At 52.7% G+C, this 17,071-nt stretch overlaps 1 protein-coding gene across 1 annotated transcript; it reads left to right on the top strand.

Annotated features, from left to right (window-relative positions):
* The first annotated feature begins 380 nt into the window (after positions 1-380).
* Positions 381-2,518, top strand: LOC123167045 (serine/threonine/tyrosine-protein kinase HT1). The gene is made up of 3 exons (XM_044584882.1): positions 381-1,367; positions 1,486-1,941; positions 2,050-2,518. Exons 1-3 carry the CDS (start codon positions 885-887, stop codon positions 2,299-2,301), a joined length of 1,191 nt encoding a protein of 396 aa, XP_044440817.1. The 5' UTR covers positions 381-884; the 3' UTR covers positions 2,302-2,518.
* The last annotated feature ends 14,553 nt before the right edge of the window (positions 2,519-17,071 follow it).

The following is a 17,071-nucleotide window of genomic DNA, read 5'->3' as shown; positions in this document are numbered from 1 at the left end:
ACTGCTTTCCGGGGAAGAAATGACGCAGCTGGTGATGTCATACCAGCACACACCGGCGGCGGCAGCCTGATCACCCGTTCATACATACTCTACCACAGAAACTCACTGCGTGGATCGATCAAACAAAGCGTAAAGTACGTAGCCCCTGATGCATCCGTAACTTTCAGACGCCACACCTTTCCCCTCCCAATATCCATCCGTCCGTCTCACTGCTTGTCATGTCACACGAACCTTTTCTCTTTTACAGATACAGATATTGCAGGTGCGTGCCTCATCCCTCCCTCGCATCCGGGAGCGTGCATGCATGCCTGGCCTAGCTACCACTCCTGCATCTGCATGCAACTGGCGCCTTTTCCTGAACGGCTTCTTCACGAGACATCCTTGAGCGCCTTTAATTAGTCTCCCCGTCCGTCCATCCATGGCTTATCTCCAGTGCCAGCAGCACCGGCGTCCCACTTTGCTTCTCGAGAGCACGCACTAGCTAGCTAGGTACCGTACCCACTGGCCTAAGAACAAGGACGGAGGAGAGGAGGCAGGAGGCATTCGATCGTGCGCTCCATCGCCTTCAGTTTTTGCCATTTGTGTCGTGCAACAAGCATCGGCTATTCTCGCTGTAGGTTAGGTGCATCATTCGGATAAGGTATCGTACAGACTACACCGAGAGCAGGACGTAGGGAGGGAGTTTTCACTCATGGGCACGGATGCTTTGCCTCGGATCGTGTCATATAGCTCGTGAGCATCCACGGTAGGTACGGCAAGCAATGCTCGTGGCGCGGCGTTGCTCCGGCCTGGTGTCGCTCCGTCGCCGGCGAGGCTGCCTGGTCCCTTCTGCTGGAATGAGGCGCTGCTGGTCGTCGCCGTGCGAGTCTTGATTCCCCTCACCCATGCTTTCTTGCTTCCGGCAGCCGCGGCCGGCAGGGGACGCCAGCCAGGAGGGCGCGTCGTCCCGGCGGCCGGCACTGCCGTTCGCGACCGGCCTGTTGTTCGCGTCGTCCCCGTCGACGTCGGGCAAGAACCCGTGGCCGTCGGAGGCGGACGACATGGAGAAGAAGCGCTGGGACAGCATGGAGTCGTGGTCCATGCTGCTGGACACGGCCATGGGCGCCTCCTCCGGCGGCGAGGGCTCGTCCCGCGACAGCGGCCGCCGCGAGGAGTGGATGGCCGACCTGTCCCACCTCTTCATCGGCAACAAGTTCGCCGCCGGCGCCAACAGCCGCATCTACCGCGGCATCTACAAGCAGCGCGCCGTCGCCGTCAAGATGGTCCGCATCCCCGAGCGCGACGAGGCCCGCCGCGCCGTCCTGGAGGACCAGTTCAACTCCGAGGTCGCCTTCCTCTCCCGCCTCTACCACCCCAACATTGTCCAGGTCCATCTCCTCTCTTTCTCTCTCTCTCGATCGGTTTCCTCTTGTACACACTGACTGATGATTCGCCATGCATGCTATCTTACACTGACTAGAGATGATTCGGATTTGATTTTTGCAGTTCATCGCGGCGTGCAAGAAGCCGCCGGTGTACTGCATAATCACGGAGTACATGTCGCAGGGGACGCTGCGGATGTACCTGAACAAGAAGGACCCCTACTCGCTGTCGCCGGAGACGATCCTGAAGCTGGCGCTGGACATCTCGCGCGGCATGGAGTACCTGCACGCGCAGGGCGTGATGCACCGCGACCTCAAGTCCCAGAACCTGCTGCTCAACGACGAGATGCGGGTGAAGGTGGCCGACTTCGGCACCTCCTGCCTGGAGACGCGGTGCCAGGCCACCAAGGGCAACAAGGGCACCTACCGCTGGATGGCGCCCGAGATGATCAAGGAGAAGCCCTACACGCGCAAGGTGGACGTCTACAGCTTCGGCATCGTGCTCTGGGAGCTCACCACCTGCCTCCTCCCCTTCCAGGGCATGACACCCGTCCAGGCCGCCTACGCCGCCGCAGAGAAGGTCCGTCCGTCCACACACCCCGTCCGTCTCTCCGATTCTCCGTTCGTCACTCTGAAATGAATCTGACACGTTCTTGTCTCTGTCTGTCTGTGGTGATCGACATGTCAGAACCTGAGGCCGCCGCTGTCGAGCTCGTGCCCGCCGTTGCTGAACAACCTGATCAAGAGGTGCTGGTCGTCGAACCCGGCGAGGCGGCCGGAGTTCAGCTACATCGTGTCGGTGCTGGACAAGTACGACCACTGCGTCAAGGACGGGACGCCGATGATGGTGCACCAGGAGCTCAGGATCTGGAGCTCCTTCGCCAAGATCTTCAGGATGGGGTGCATCGCCAACAACTTGTCCATACCGGTGCATTCTTGATCAGTTGCCCACCACATTGATACACAATACAGACGCATTCTGAGCTTCAGACAAAGATATTGCTTTGTAACTACGCGCTCGCATGTATGTATATGCCCTGCTGCTAGCTGTTAATTAATTTGTGCTTTATCTGACAAGTAGTTGGCTTAATTTCACATGGAGATCAAGACCCAACAGTGTAATACAAGTCTGTAAATTTTATATTTCTCACTGAAAACCAAAGAATCGGTGATTTCATTTGAAACTATTGGAATTTTTTGCGAGAAAAACTTCAGATCTATTCATCTTTAATAATGGCAGTATAATGGACACTAGAAATAATAAAAATTGTATCCAGATCCGTAGACCACCTAGCGATGACTACAAGCACTAAAGCGAGCTGAAGGTGTGCCGCTGTCATCGCCCCTCCCTCTCCGGAGCTGAGCAAACCTTCTTGTAGTAGACAGTCGAGAAGTCGTCGTGCTAAGGCCCTATAGAACCAACGCACCAGAACAGCAACCGCCGCAGATGAAGAGTTTAGATAAGAAGGACCCAATCTGAAGACACAAGAACATAGACGAATAACGAATAGATCCGAGCAAATCCACCAAAGACAGATCCGGCGGAGACACACATCCACATGTCCATCGACGATGCGGGGAGACATTTATTCCATCTTCAGAGAGCCGCCACCGTCTCACCTTTCTGAGCAGTACATAAACCGTAACAAAACTCAACAAAAGATGTAAAAACGGAGCCCTTCCACCGGCAAAGGCCGGGATGCACTTCGCCCCCATGGCCCTAAGGCCACCGGAGACGGGGTGGACCGGCACCAGCGCCGGCGGGATACAGAGGAACCCTAACTTTTTGGGGAGGCGACAGCTGGCTAGGTCGTCTCGTCCGTGGCTTTTTTCACTCCCGAGGGGTTGATCACTTGATCCTGCCTAGAAAACTATTGGAATTGATGTCGAATATATATGTGTAGGGGAGAGGGCTACAGCTAGACTTCGAATATGCAGATGGATGCGTATTTGAGTCAAACCCTTAAACATGGGCCTAATATATAAAGGCAAAAATAAAGGACGTCGATAACGCCCACACGTGTGGGCGTTAAGGGGTCTGGCCACACGTTTTGTATGGTGTCTAAAAGAACCAGCCCACACGCCTACGTGTGGGCAAAACAAGTAATGCCCACACGCCTCTTTTTTTGCCTCGTGATCCCTCCTACACACCTACGTGTGGGTAAAATAGATAACTCCCACACGCCCGTACGTCCGGCCTCCTATCTCATGGCCCCGCAGGCCCCGCGTGACAGTCACCACGCATCCTCGCAGTTGTCATGGTCTGGACCCTCTTCCATGTTCGTTTAACTGCAGTTGCCATGTTGCTGAACTACGGTTGCCATGTTGGACAACTACAGTTGCCATGGCTGCTCAACTGCAGTTGCCATCTGAAGGAAATATGTCCAATAGGCAATAATAAAGTTGTTATTTATATTTCCTTATATCATGATAAATGTTTATTATTCATGCTAGAATTGTATTAACCGGAAACTTGATACATGTGTGAATACATAGGCAAAACAGAGTGTCCCTAGTATGCCTCTACTTGAATATCTCGTTAATCAAAGATGGTTAAGTTTTCTAGCCATAGACATGTGTTGTCATTTGATGAACGGGATCACATCATTAGAGAATGATGTGATGGACAAGACCCATCCGTTAGCTTAGCATAATGATCGTTTAGTTTTATTGCTATTGCTTTCTTCATGACTTATACATGTTCCTCTGACCATGAGATTATGCAACTCCCGAATACTGGAGGAACACCTTGTGTGCTATCAAACGTCACAACGTAACTGGGTGATTATAAATATGCTCTACAGGTGTCTCCGATGGTGTTTGTTGAGTTGGCATAGATCGAGATTAGGATTTGTCACTCCGAGTATCGGAGAGGTATCTCTGGGCCCTCTCGGTAATGCACATCACTATAAGCCTTGCAAGCAATGTGACTAATGAGTTAGTTACGGGATGATGCATTGCGGAACGAGTAAAGAGACTTGCCGGTAACGAGATTGAACTAGGTATGAGGTTACCGACGATCGAATCTCGGGCAAGTAACATACCGATGACAAAGGGAACAACGTATGTTGTTATGCGGTTTGACCGATAAAGATCTTTGTAGAATATGTGGGAACCAATATGAGCATCCAGGTTCCGCTATTGGTTATTGACCGGAGATGAGTCTCGGTCATGTCTACATAGTTCTCGAACCCGTAGGGTCCGCACGCTTAACGTTCGATGACGATCGGAATTATGAGTTTATGTGTTTTGATGTACTGAAGGTTGTTCGGAGTCCCGGATGTGACCACGGACATGACAAGGAGTCTCACAATGGTCGAGACATAAATATCGATATATTGGAAGGCTATGTTTGGACACCAGAAAGGTTTCGGACGAGTTCGGGCATTTTCGGAGTACCGGGAGGTTACCGGAACCCCCCGGGGAGTTAATGGGCCTTAATGGGCTTTAGTGGAAGAGAGAGGAGAAGGCCAAGAGGTGGGGGGCGCCCTCCCAAGCCCAATCCGAATTGGGAGGGGGGCCGGCCCCCCTTTCCTTTCTCTCCTCTTCCCCTTCCTTCCCCCTCCTAGTAGGACTAGGAAAGGGGGGAACCTACTCCTAGTAGGAGTAGGATTCCCCCCCCCCTTGGGGCGCGCCATAGGAGGCCAGGCTCCCCCTCCTCCACCCCTTTATATACGGGGGAAGGGGGCACCCCATAGACACACAAGTTGATTGTTTAGCCGTGTGCAGTGCCCCCCTCCACAGATTTCCACCTCGGTCATATCGTTGTAGTGCTTAGGCGAAGCCCTGCGTCGGTAACTTCATCATCACCGTCATCACACCGTCGTGCTAACGAAACTCTCCCTCGGCCTCAGCTGGATCAAGAGTTTGAGGGACGTCACCGAGCTGAACGTGTGCAGATCGCGGAGGTGCCGTGTGTTGAGGGTATAGACCTTAGAGTCACCCGCCAGAAGGGGCCGGGTCACTCATATGGTCATTGCCAGAAGCCCGGCGTCAAGCTTAAAGACGGTGGGCCAGAGATGGGCTTAAGACCCGGATACGGCTTAAGGCCCGTAGTTGCAATTATTATCATGGTAGAACTTGTAGTGTAAGGCAAGAATAGTTGAGAGTCCGAGCCGGACACTCTTATGAGCCGGCCGGGACTCTGAGAGCTGCTGGGCGTCGGCCTCCCTATATAAGGGGACGACCTGGCAGCGGTTTAGGGACAAGCAAGATCTCATCGAGAACCAGGCATAGCGGTCTCGCTCCCTGGTCATCGAAACCCTAATCAATACCACCTCAAACTGGACGTAGGCTTTTACCTTCACGGTAAGGGGCTGAACCAGTATAAACCCTCGTGTTCCTTGTCCCACTTAACCCTTTCAAGCTTCCTAGTCACGATGGCTCCACGACTAAGTCCTAGTTCGAGGACATCTGCCGTGACAATTCCACGACAGTTGGCGCCCACCGTGGGCCAGCGCACGGTGGATTTGAGTTCTTGAAGGGCAGCTTCGAAGGGCTCAAGGGATACGCTGTGGGCCGGATGACCAAGAGTCGTCGCGGCAAGCTCTACATCGATGATGCAAACTGGGGCCCCGACGCCGGCTCAATTGAGTACGGGTACCGGGTCCCCTTCGGTGGAATTCATGTTTTCATTGGCAAGATTGGTGAGCCGGGCCCTGAGCCGGATCTCTGCGCCGATTTCATCGAGACGGCTCAGCGTGCACGACCCGCCCGGGCCCGGCCTGCCTTAAGGCATGCTTTTGTGGGATGCATTCATGGAGGGCCCTCTGATCGATCCGGATCTGGGGATGAGGCGGCCGCTGGCTCTGACGGCGAGTCGTCCACTGATGAGTCAAATTCACTGTATCAACTTCAAGATGGCAGGCTCATGGGTTGTTCCGACGGTGACAGTATTCCGGACCCGTTTGAGCCGCCAAGTCAGGTCGGAGTCTTTATGGCCGGTGCACAGCCTGTTCAGAACCCTGCTGCTGGAGCGGGAACCCCGGTGCCTTCGCCGGCTCAGGTGCTAATGGATCTCACGGACAGGATGACGGCCCTGTTAACCGCCACGGTTGACCCGGGGGATCAAGCTCAGCATGATGCGGAGGTGGCACAGTTAAAGTTGGATCTAGTGAAAGCTAAGGAGGATCTGGCAGCGGAAGGGATCAGGATGGCTGCGGAGAGGGCGGCTCTCGATGCCCAAACTCAGTTGATCCAGGCGCAGTCCTTCCGGCTCACGATGGATCAGAACGCGTCCAATGAGGTCATGAGAAGGAGGCATCAAAAGGCCCAATCTCGACTCCCTCCGGTTTACGATCCACGCAACCTCTTCAACACGCCAGGTGCAGGGTCTAGTAACCCGCCAGGGGTCATAGTGCCCGGGTCTGGGACCCCTATTCAGCCAATAGTGATGGGGCCTCCCCAGGTGCCCCCTGCCCCGCCTCAGTACGTGCCAATACCCCCGGGTCATTATAATAACCCGCTGGAGAACATGGTCGCCGCGGCAGCACGGCTGGCGGCTCTCCCAGTCGACGGCGACTCTCCGACGGCTATTGAAACCCGCCGGGTCAGGGAACTCCTTCAGACAGCACTGGCGCAGCAAGAGGCGTACTCCTACAGCCGGGACAGGATCCACTCGACCCCTCGGCCAGGCCGGAGCCCGAGTTACAGCAGGCACATGGTCTCAGCGACCGGCTCAAGTAACGTCCGACGCCATGACCCGCCCCCTGGCCATGGCCCGGTTCATAACGGAGCTTTTCACGCAGCAGACCAGGACAGAGCGCGGCAGGAGGCGGAGCAGGTGCCTCAGTTGACGGCTTACCAGACTCCCCCGGCTTATCCGACGACTTCCGCCGACGTGGGTATCCCTACCAGGACTGGGGGTGTCCCTTGTTTAGTGCCAGCTATCCGCAATGAACGTCTACCCAAGGACTTCAAAGGTCCTAGGAAGGTGCCTAATTACACAGCAGACTTACAACCCGCAGCCTGGATCGAGAGTTATGAGATGGCTATGGAGCTGCTGGAGGTCAGTGAGGCGGCCATGGCTAAGTACTTCACCATGATGTTAGATGGGACTGCCCGCACTTGGTTGAAAGGGCTACCACCGAATTCCATTGGGTCTTGGGCTGAGCTGAAGGCCCGGTTCATCCAAAACTTCAAGGATACCTGTAGGCAGTCTATGTCAATTGTGGATTTGACTAACTGCAAGCAGCAGGAGGGTGAGTCTACGACACATTGGGTTCGCCGGGTTAAGGAGATAATACATTCCTCGGATAAGATGGACGCCGGCTCTGCAGTCTTAATGTTGGAGCAGAATTGTCGTTTTGTGCCCCTGAAGATGAAACTCGGGCGGCTTAAGCGCGACTGCAATGATATGGGTACACTGATGGCGGCTCTTGTCAAGTACGCCGATTCTGATGGTACCAAGGACCCCGCTTCAGATGATGAAAGGACAGGGAAGGGAAAGAAGAACGGCAATGGCAAGGGTCCTCAGCATAACCCGGGGAACCAAGGAGGAGGCAAGCGCAAGGCCGATGGCAGCCTAGAGTTTGTGGCCAACGCCAGCTCACAAGGTAATAACCAGCGACGTAAGGGGAGGCCCCCTCCCCGAGGCGGCGGGTCAGGCCCGACGCTGGAGCAGCTGCTGAATGAGCCTTGTCCAAGGCATGGCTCTAGAGAGAAGCCAGCAACTCATCTATGGAAGGATTGTGCAATCATGAAGGCCTTTAAGAATTACAATGGCCCGGGCGGCGGCTCAGGCGCCGGCGGCTTTCATGGCCCGGGCGGCGGCTCAAACTCTAATCCTCAGAACGGTCAAGGGGGCTTTAATCAGCAGTCTGGCCAGGGTCATCAACAGCAGCAGGGGGGTTATCAGACCAATCCAAAGCAGCTTAGCGGTGGACAGTACCATGTATTTACCACCAGTCTGTGTAAGCGAGATCAGAAGCTTCATAAGAGGGCTGTGAATGCTGTTGAGCCGGCGGTTCCACGCTACTTGCGGTGGTCTGAGCAGCCTATAGTATGGAGTAGAGAGGATCACCCTCCCCGGGTGGACAATCCGGGTCACTTGGCCTTAGTGGTGGCTCCTCAGGTGGGAGGATATAAGTTCACTAAGGTACTCATGGACGGAGGCAGCAGCATCAACATCCTCTATTATGAGACTTTTCGCCGTATGGGGTTGGTTGATAAGAATCTCAGCCAGTCAAACACTATCTTCCATGGTGTGGTACCTGGTAAGTCGGCTTATCCAGTCGGCAAGATCGAGTTGGAAGTGGCCTTCGGAGATGAGAACAACTACAGGGTGGAAAAATTGACCTTTGAGGTAGTCAAGATAAGAAGTCCGTACCATGCCATATTTGGGCGGCCGGCTTACGCCAAGTTCATGGCACGGCCGTGTTACGTATATTTACAGCTCAAGATGCCGGGTCATAATGGGACCATTACGGTTCACGGCAGCCGGAAGGTGGCCTTGGAATGTGAGGAAGGCGATGCAGCTTATGCAGAATCTGTTTGTGCAACAGAGGAGTTGAAGTTTTACAAAGACAATGTTGACCCAACAGATATGACCTCTCTGAAAAAGCCGACTACGGAGCATGAGCCGGCAATGAAATTTAAGTCGGCTGATGAGACTAAACTTGTTGATTTCGTTCCAGGAGATTCATCTCAGCAGTTTAGCATCAGTGCCAATCTGGATCCAAAATAGGAAAGCGCGCTCATCGAGTTCATCCGTGAGAATAGGGACATCTTCGCATGGAAACCTTCCGACATGCCAGGTGTACCTAGAGAACTCGCTGAGCACACTCTCAATGTTGATCCGAAATTTAAGCCGGTCAGGCAGTTCCTTCGGCGGTTCAATGAGGAGAGGCGGAAAGCTATTGGTGAAGAGGTGGCTCGGCTCTTGGCGGCCGGGTTTATTGTTGAAGTCTTTCACCCAGAATGGTTAGCTAACCCGGTGCTCGTACTCAAGAAGAACGGCACTTGGCGGATGTGTGTGGACTACACGGACTTAAACAAGGCGTGTCCGGCTGATCCTTTTGCCCTTCCCCGTATTGATCAAATCATTGATGCTACGGCCGGTTGTGCGCGCTTAAGTTTCCTGGACGCTTATTCCGGATATCATCAGATTAAAATGGCAGTTAAGGACCAGGAGAAGACGGCGTTCATCACTCCCTTTGGAGCCTTCTGCTATGTGTCTATGCCCTTTGGACTCAAGTGTGCACAGGCGACTTACCAGCGTTGTGTACAGAACTGTCTTCATAAACAGATTGGGCGCAATGTTCATGCTTATGTGGACGACATTGTAGTTAAATCTATAAAAGAGGAAACCCTGATAGATGATTTGAGGGAAACCTTTGATAATCTCCGGGTTTACAAGATGATGCTTAACCCGGCCAAGTGTGTTTTTGGTGTTCCTGCAGGCAAACTCTTGGGTTTTTTAGTTTCTGACAGAGGCATTGAAGCTAACCCGGAGAAGATCAAGGCCATCACCTCCCTGGCTAAGCCGGCGTGTATAAATGATGTTCAGCGCTTGGCGGGTCGCATCGCTGCTTTAAGCCGATTTATAAGCCGTTTGGGTGAGAAGGCCATGCCATTATATCAGTTGATGAAGAAATCTGATAACTTTGTCTGGAATGATGCAGCTAATACTGCCTTTGAGGATTTGAAGAAGCAGCTGGCAGAGCCCCCAGTCCTTGCTGCTCCGGTTGATAAGGAGCCCTTATTGCTGTATGTGGCTGCTAACACGCGAGCCGTCAGTGTGGCCGTGGTGGTGGAGCGCAAGGAAGAGGGTAAGGAGCATCCGGTTCAGCGGCCGGTTTATTATGTCAGCGAAGTGCTCATTGAGTCCAAGCAGCGGTATCCGCATTGGCAGAAGCTTGTTTATGGTGTGTTCATGGCGAGCCGGAAGCTTAAGCATTATTTCCAGGGTCATCCCATCACTGTGGTCAGTTCTGCCCCTCTTGGTGATATCATCCAAAACAGAGAGGCCACAGGGAGAGTGGCTAAGTGGGCTATCGAGCTCGGACCTCATGGTCTCAAATATGTGCCACGCACTGCTGTTAAGTCTCAGGCCTTGGTGGATTTCATCAATGATTGGACAGAGTCACAAGTGCCCGAGCAAAAGCCGGATAACACATATTGGACTATTCACTTCGATGGGTCCAGGCAGTTGGAGGGCTCGGGGGCTGGAGTTGTATTGGCTTCCCCTAAAGGTGACAAGTTTCATTATGTGCTACAATTGATGTTTCCTTGCACTAACAATGCGGCTGAGTACGAGGCCTTGCTCCACGGTCTTCGGATGGCTAAGGAGATGAGCTTGAGCCGGGTAAGGTGTTTCGGTGACTCAGACTTGGTGGCTCAACAAGTATCAGGCAAGTGGGACTCTAAGGACCCTCTCATGGCGGCTTATCGCCGCGAAGTTGATGCCATTGCTGGGCACTTTCAGGGCTACCAAGTAGAGCACATTGATCGCAGGAAGAACGAGGCGGCTGATGCTTTAAGCCGGCTAGGATCCCAGCGAAAGCCGGTGCCGCCTAATACTTTCCTGGATGTCCTGTATAATCCTTCTGTTAAGCTGCCTACAGAGGAAGACTTGGCTGTCCCTGACCCGGAGGCACGACTGGTGGCGGCTCTCCATATCATACCGGACTGGACAATGCCCTATCTGGCTTACATGACCCGGGGCGAGTTGCCTGAGGATGAAACTTTGGCCAGGCAAATAACCCGGCGGGCTAAGTCAATGATTGTTATCAATGGTGAGTTGCATCACCGCAGTGTTACGGGAGCGTTTCAGCGTTGTGTTTCCCCTGAGGAAGGTCAAGAGATCTTGCGTGAGATCCATGAAGGGGATTGTGGCCATCACGCCGGCTCAAAGTCTCTTGTGGCCAAGGCTTTTCGTCATGGTTTTTATTGGTTGACGGCTCATGCTGATGCAGAGGACTTGGTCAGTAAGTGTGATGGCTGCCAAAGGTTCTCGCGACGGGCTCATGTACCGGCTCAAGAGCTGAGGATGATCCCAATTACTTGGCCCTTTGCGGTCTGGGGGCTTGATATGGTTGGGCCTTTCAAAAGATCCAAGGATAAGAAGACCCACCTTTTGGTGGCAGTTGACAAGTTTACCAAGTGGGTTGAAGCGGAGCCAGTTAGCAAGTGTGATGCAGCCACGGCGGTTCAGTTTATGAAAAAGGTGATCTTTCGCTTTGGTTTTCCACACAGCATTATAACTGACAATGGCACCAATTTATCCAAAGGCGCCATGGAGGAGTTTTGTCAACGAGAGCATATCCGACTTGATGTTTCCTCGGTGGCTCATCCTCAATCCAATGGTCAGGCTGAGAGAGCTAATCAGGAAATTCTGAAGGGCATCAAGCCCCGGCTTTTGGTCCCTTTGCAACGGACGCCGGGTTGTTGGGTGGAGGAGTTGCCCTCCGTGCTGTGGAGCATCAACACTACTCCTAACAGGTCTACAGGCTTTACGCCTTTCTTCATGGTTTATGGAGCAGAAGCAGTCCTCCCCAGTGACGTCCGTCATGACTCGCCTCGAGTGGCGGCTTATGTTGAGGCGGACAATGAACAGGCGCGCCAAGATGCTCTTGACTTGTTGGACGAACAGCGTGATGTGGCCGCAGCTCGTTCAGCGATTTATCAACAAGACCTGCGCCGTTATCATAGTCGACGGGTTAAATCCCGGGTCTTCCAGGAAGGCGATCTGGTGCTCCGGCTCACCCAGGATCAAACTGATGCGCACAAGCTATCCCCGCCTTGGGAAGGGCCCTTTGTGGTCAGCAAGAATTTGCACAACGGGTCATATTACCTCATTGATATTCGGGAGCACAAAGATTCACGTAAGTCGGAGGAAGAGACCCGTCGGCCGTGGAACATAGCTCAGCTTCGGCCTTACTACACTTGAGTCACCGGCTCTCATGATGTACATATTTCTCTAAGCCATGTATATATTATAATAAGCAATAAAGCAGGACCTCTGTCCTTTTTCCTCCTCCAAATGTGCACGTGTTGTTTTCATTGCAAGATTACATGATAGCTTGAAGGAGGATCCGGCTTATGATCATCTTCGAATCTAGCCGTAAGTAATAAGATCACTTGGGGGCTTCCTGTTCAAACATAGGTCGTATTCGAACCAAAGAGAACATAGCTGTCGATACCCATTTGATTGGCAAAGTGCCGAGCTCATTGGGGAGTTTTCTTTGATCATATTTGAATCTTAGTTTAACCCCTTTGGGAACCGACGTGGATCGTATTCGAATCAGCGTCGTTAAACAATTCTTAAAGTCATTTGGGGGCTTCCTGTTCAAACATAGGTCGTATTCGAACCAAAGAGAACATAGCTGTCGATACCCTCTTGATTGGCATCGCCACACCCACTGGGGGCTATATGATCGCATTCGAATCTTAGCATAACCCCTTTGGGCCGGGTCTCTGGTCGTATTCGAACCGGAAGCCCCTAAGTTCTTCTGCTTCATAGTAAGTTTTCTTCTGATCATTTCAAAGTGTGTACGGCCGGGTCTCATTTTGCCGGTTTAACTTGGATTTACAGTATTAGTTGAACACAATGGGTGTCATTAAGACAAGTAAATCGGAATTAAGGTACCAACCTTCTTACCCGGGTTATTTAAACCGGAAGTATGCTTGCAGGCCGCTAAGTGTGTTATTACGGCTGTATTAAGGATATAATTGAGGACCAGTCTTTTTCGATTCATATTCCGGGTTATATATCTAAACATATGATTCTCAGGGCGGTAAGCCGCCTGGAGACTTGCGATTCGTCTTTCTATGCAGGATAGTTAAAGACAATTATTTGAGACTAAGGCGAATGAATGACCCGGAGAAATATAAGGGAGACAACTTCAATAAAACTTCAAGCATTCAGGGCATGCGCGATGGCACGGCAAAGATAAAGTGTTGGTCCTACTCTATTACAAGACTCATCGAGTCCAAAAGGGTGGAGCATTGTTTTATAAGCCGTCTGCAGAAGTTAAGACGCTTGCTGGGTTGAAGTCTCCGGCTCGTCTCTTTCTTCTCCTCCGGCTGTTCCCAAGGTCTGGAAAGTCGACGACTTCCAGTCGATGCCGCTCAGCGCTTCGAATTGGGCTTCCTCGTCAATTAACCCGGCCGGGTCAATCTCCGGGGCGAAGGTGTGCTGACGAGCCGGCGGAATTAAACTCAGGGCTTCATAGCGAGGGGTCGGGATCCTCTGATTCTCCGCATTGTAACCCGGCTGGTACTTAGTCAGATCTGTGTCGTTCCCGATAAGGGTGGCCACCGGGCGCACGACCTTCACGCAGGCGGCAAAGTCTCTTTGGTCGAAGGCCGTGCCGTCTTCCTTCAGACTTGGATAGCCGAGGGCGATGTCCGCCGGGTCTAACTCGGGGAGGAAAGCCTTGGCCCGGCTCAGCGCGGCGATCGCTCCGGCTCTTGCAGAGGCCCGTCGCAGCTCTTGGATACGTTGAGGCAGAACGGCGAGCCGGCGAAGCACTTCCGCCAGATGAGTCGGCACCTCGTTAGATAGGGCCACCACAGCTAAGGCACGCTGTGACCCGGTGTAGAGTTGCTCCACCAGGGTATACACGGCCTTTAGCTTGGTTACCACACTCTGGTTGAGGTTGGCGCTTCTGGGACCTGTTTAACAGAATCAGATAAGTCGCCGACAAGGATGAACTATGAGATATAAAGATTCTACAACTTGATGAAAGCCGGTGAGATGACTTACCGAAGATTGCGGCCACCATCTGGGACACTTGGCGCTTTAAGCCGGAGAGTTCGGCCGTCTTCTCTGACAGGGCCTTCTCCGCCTGTTCGGCCCGGTTCACCAGCGCGGCCTTCTCTTCGGCCCAGGCTTTCCGTTCAGCGTCAAACTCCGTCTTCAGCTTCTCTTGCGCGGCGATGCTGGACACAAATTTGGCATTTGCCTTCCGGGTCTCCATCTCTTGCATCTTCAGCCGGTTCTTGAGATCAGCGAGGTCAGCTTCCAGCTTCTTGCCAGCAGCCTGCATAAATTTCCGGGTTATGGCGTGAACAGTTACTATACAAATGTAAAGTCCCAAGCGTTTTCCAAGCAAAGACACTTGGCACTTGGGGGCTAATGCATATTGAACGTTTCTATCTACAAATTGCCGGTTCAATTGGGTAAGCCGGAACCTAAGTCTACAACATATTCAATCATAAGTCGTCGACTTGGGGGCTAGCATGGTAAAGGTAACTATGCAGTAAGTAAGAGGACAGAAGAATAATACCTCAGATTTTTGCTGGATCTGGGTCACCATGGCAATCTCTGCGTCCCGGCTCTTGTGCACTTGGCTGACGAAGCTGGAGACGATCTCTCCAATGTTCAAATTGGAGTAGTCAGTGAGGTCCAGGTTAACCCGGCGGGACTCTAGCAGCTCCCCTTTGGCGGAGCACTTGGCCAGCGCGGTAGGTCTCCCCGGCTCAACAAACTCCGTCCGGGTAATTACCACGTCCGGGTCATCTACTGGTTGAGCCGAGCTGGAGGCCTCCGGGTTAACAGAAGCTTCTGTTGCGGGCTTGTTGGTTGGGGCAGCAGCCTCAGGAGCAGAGGCAGCCGGCGGTTCTTGAGCGGCTGCCTCCGGCTCAGGCAAGTCCGGCTCATCGACCGGCTTGGATTTCTTCGCCCTCTTGGTGAGCTTGGCCTGGGCACTGGAAGGACAGAAAGGTTAAGCACAATGGTGTAAGTAAAGACAAAAGTACAGTATGAGATGGTTATCATTACCCGGGCACGGTCTTGAAAGCCGGCAGGCTTGACTGCATAGAGTCGCCAGAAGAGGGGGAAGTTTCCTGGTAATTTGAGTCAGAAGAGTTGAGCGGTTGACGTATAACACCTGCCAAAGGATGAACAGGGTACAATTTTAAGATCACCTCGGTCCGGCGTTTCCTCGATGCGTCAGGTAACCCGGAGGAGAGGTCGGTGCTTTTGTCGGTCCGGGTGTGCCGCCGGCTCTCATGCACCTGTTGCTTCAAAATAAATTGAGGGTCTTGATAAGCTAAAGGATGTGAAAAGCTTACTTTCCGGGTTACCCTTCGGATTTTCAGCCTTGGCAAGGGCTCCGAGTCGGAGGAAAATGTCGTTACCTCTTCAACCACCGGGTTACTTGCTCCGGTGTCGTCCTATTGATAAACAAGTATTGATAAGGCGGACAGAAGTAAACAACAAAGTACAACAAGGACTTACAGGCTCAGGGGTTACCTCTGACTCGGAGCTGTCGCTTAGTTGCATCAGCTCTGAAGCAGTAGGCCTATTTCCTTTTTTGCGAGGGGCGGCTTTCTTGGCGGCTTTCTTCGCCTTTCTGGCCTTCTTGGCCGCCTCATGGTCATATTTGACCCGCCAGAACTTATCATCGGCCTGGAAAATACAATGATGATTTCTTAAAACGATTCAGATGAAAGCTATATGCAGATAAGATGTTCAGATCAGCGGCTTACCGCTGGGGCTGGGTTGGTCTTGCAGAAGGGGGCTAGGCCGGTCCTTCCGCAGTCTGCCAGGCTCTCGTTCAAGAGAGCCTTGGTCATCTCCTCTGCAACATCTTCAGGAAGATCGTTGCGGCTGTGTCTCTGGGGGTCATCCTTTCGGCCCGTGTACTCACACATTAAGCCGGGGCGGCGGCTCAATGGGATCACCCGCCACGAGATCCAGACCCGGACCAGATCGATTCCGTTCAGACCATTGCCCAGGAGAGCCTTGATCTTGTTGATGGTGGGGAGCAGAGGTTGGCGCTCTGCTTGAGTCAGCTTGTCTGACAGTGGGTGAGTCGGCTCCAGACGCGAGGGGCGAAAGCCGGGCAACGGACTCTCATCAGCCGGCGACGTGTCTTGGCAGTAAAACCACGTCAGATTCCAGTCTTTGGGGTGGCTCGGCGGCTCTGCGTAAGGGAAAAGGCAGTCCCTGCGCCGCTGGATGGAGATGCCGCCTAGCTCCAAACTTGGCCCGTTGGCGCACTCGTTCTGGCGGTTTAAATAGAAAAGCTCTCTGAAGAGCAGCAGACTGGGTTCTTCTCCAAGGTAAACCTCGCAGAACACTTGGAAGTTGCAGATATTGGACACTGAGTTGGGTCCTATGTCCTGAGGCCGCAGATCGAAGAAATTCAGAACGTCTCTGAAAAACTTTGAGCCGGGCGGTGCGAAGCCCCGGCTCATGTGATCCGCAAAAATGACCACCTCTCCGTCCTTTGGCTGTGGTCTCTCCTCTGATGGGTCAGGGGCACGGTAGGACATGACGTCCTTCTTGGGCAAGTGGCCTGACTTGACAAAATCCGCTAGGGTCTCATTGGTGACGTTGGACCTCATCCAATTGCAAGTAATGGAGGCCTTAGGAGCTTTGGGAGGCATGGTGAAAGTCGGCAGCCTATGATAAAAGGAACGTCCGGTTTAAGTATAAGCCGGAGGAAAGTTATAGTTCAGTGTTAAGTGGCGGCTTACGGAGGGGCCTAATGATATATATCTGAGTACATTGAGTTATCTAAGCCGCAGAAAAGATGTCAAGAGTAATTCAAAATTGTCTACGGCCTTATCACGGATGAGCCGGAAATTCTATGGTGCATGGTCTCCTTTAAGCCGGAAGATTCTACGGCGCGTGTTTTCTTTAAACCGGAAATGTAACCCGCCATGACTCAACGAGTGCAGTTTTTTTACTAAGTGTGGTGAAAACAAGTTTCACACATGGCGGTAAATAATTTGGATCAAGTGGTCGACAGAAAAAGAAA

The sequence above is a fragment of the Triticum aestivum genome, chromosome 7D (genome assembly GCF_018294505.1).
Source record: "Triticum aestivum cultivar Chinese Spring chromosome 7D, IWGSC CS RefSeq v2.1, whole genome shotgun sequence".
Classification (NCBI taxonomy): domain Eukaryota; kingdom Viridiplantae; phylum Streptophyta; class Magnoliopsida; order Poales; family Poaceae; genus Triticum; species Triticum aestivum.
This window is presented reverse-complemented; position numbering and strand designations above follow the sequence as displayed.

Excerpts from the sequence above, each read along its gene's own strand:
- LOC123167045 (XM_044584882.1), top strand. The coding sequence starts at position 885 with ATGCTTTCTTGCTTCCGGCAGCCGCGGCCGGCAGGGGACGCCAGCCAG. Across the intron at positions 1,368-1,485 it reads ACCACCCCAACATTGTCCAG|TTCATCGCGGCGTGCAAGAA; the intron begins GTCCATCTCCTC and ends TGATTTTTGCAG. Across the intron at positions 1,942-2,049 it reads CCTACGCCGCCGCAGAGAAG|AACCTGAGGCCGCCGCTGTC; the intron begins GTCCGTCCGTCC and ends TCGACATGTCAG.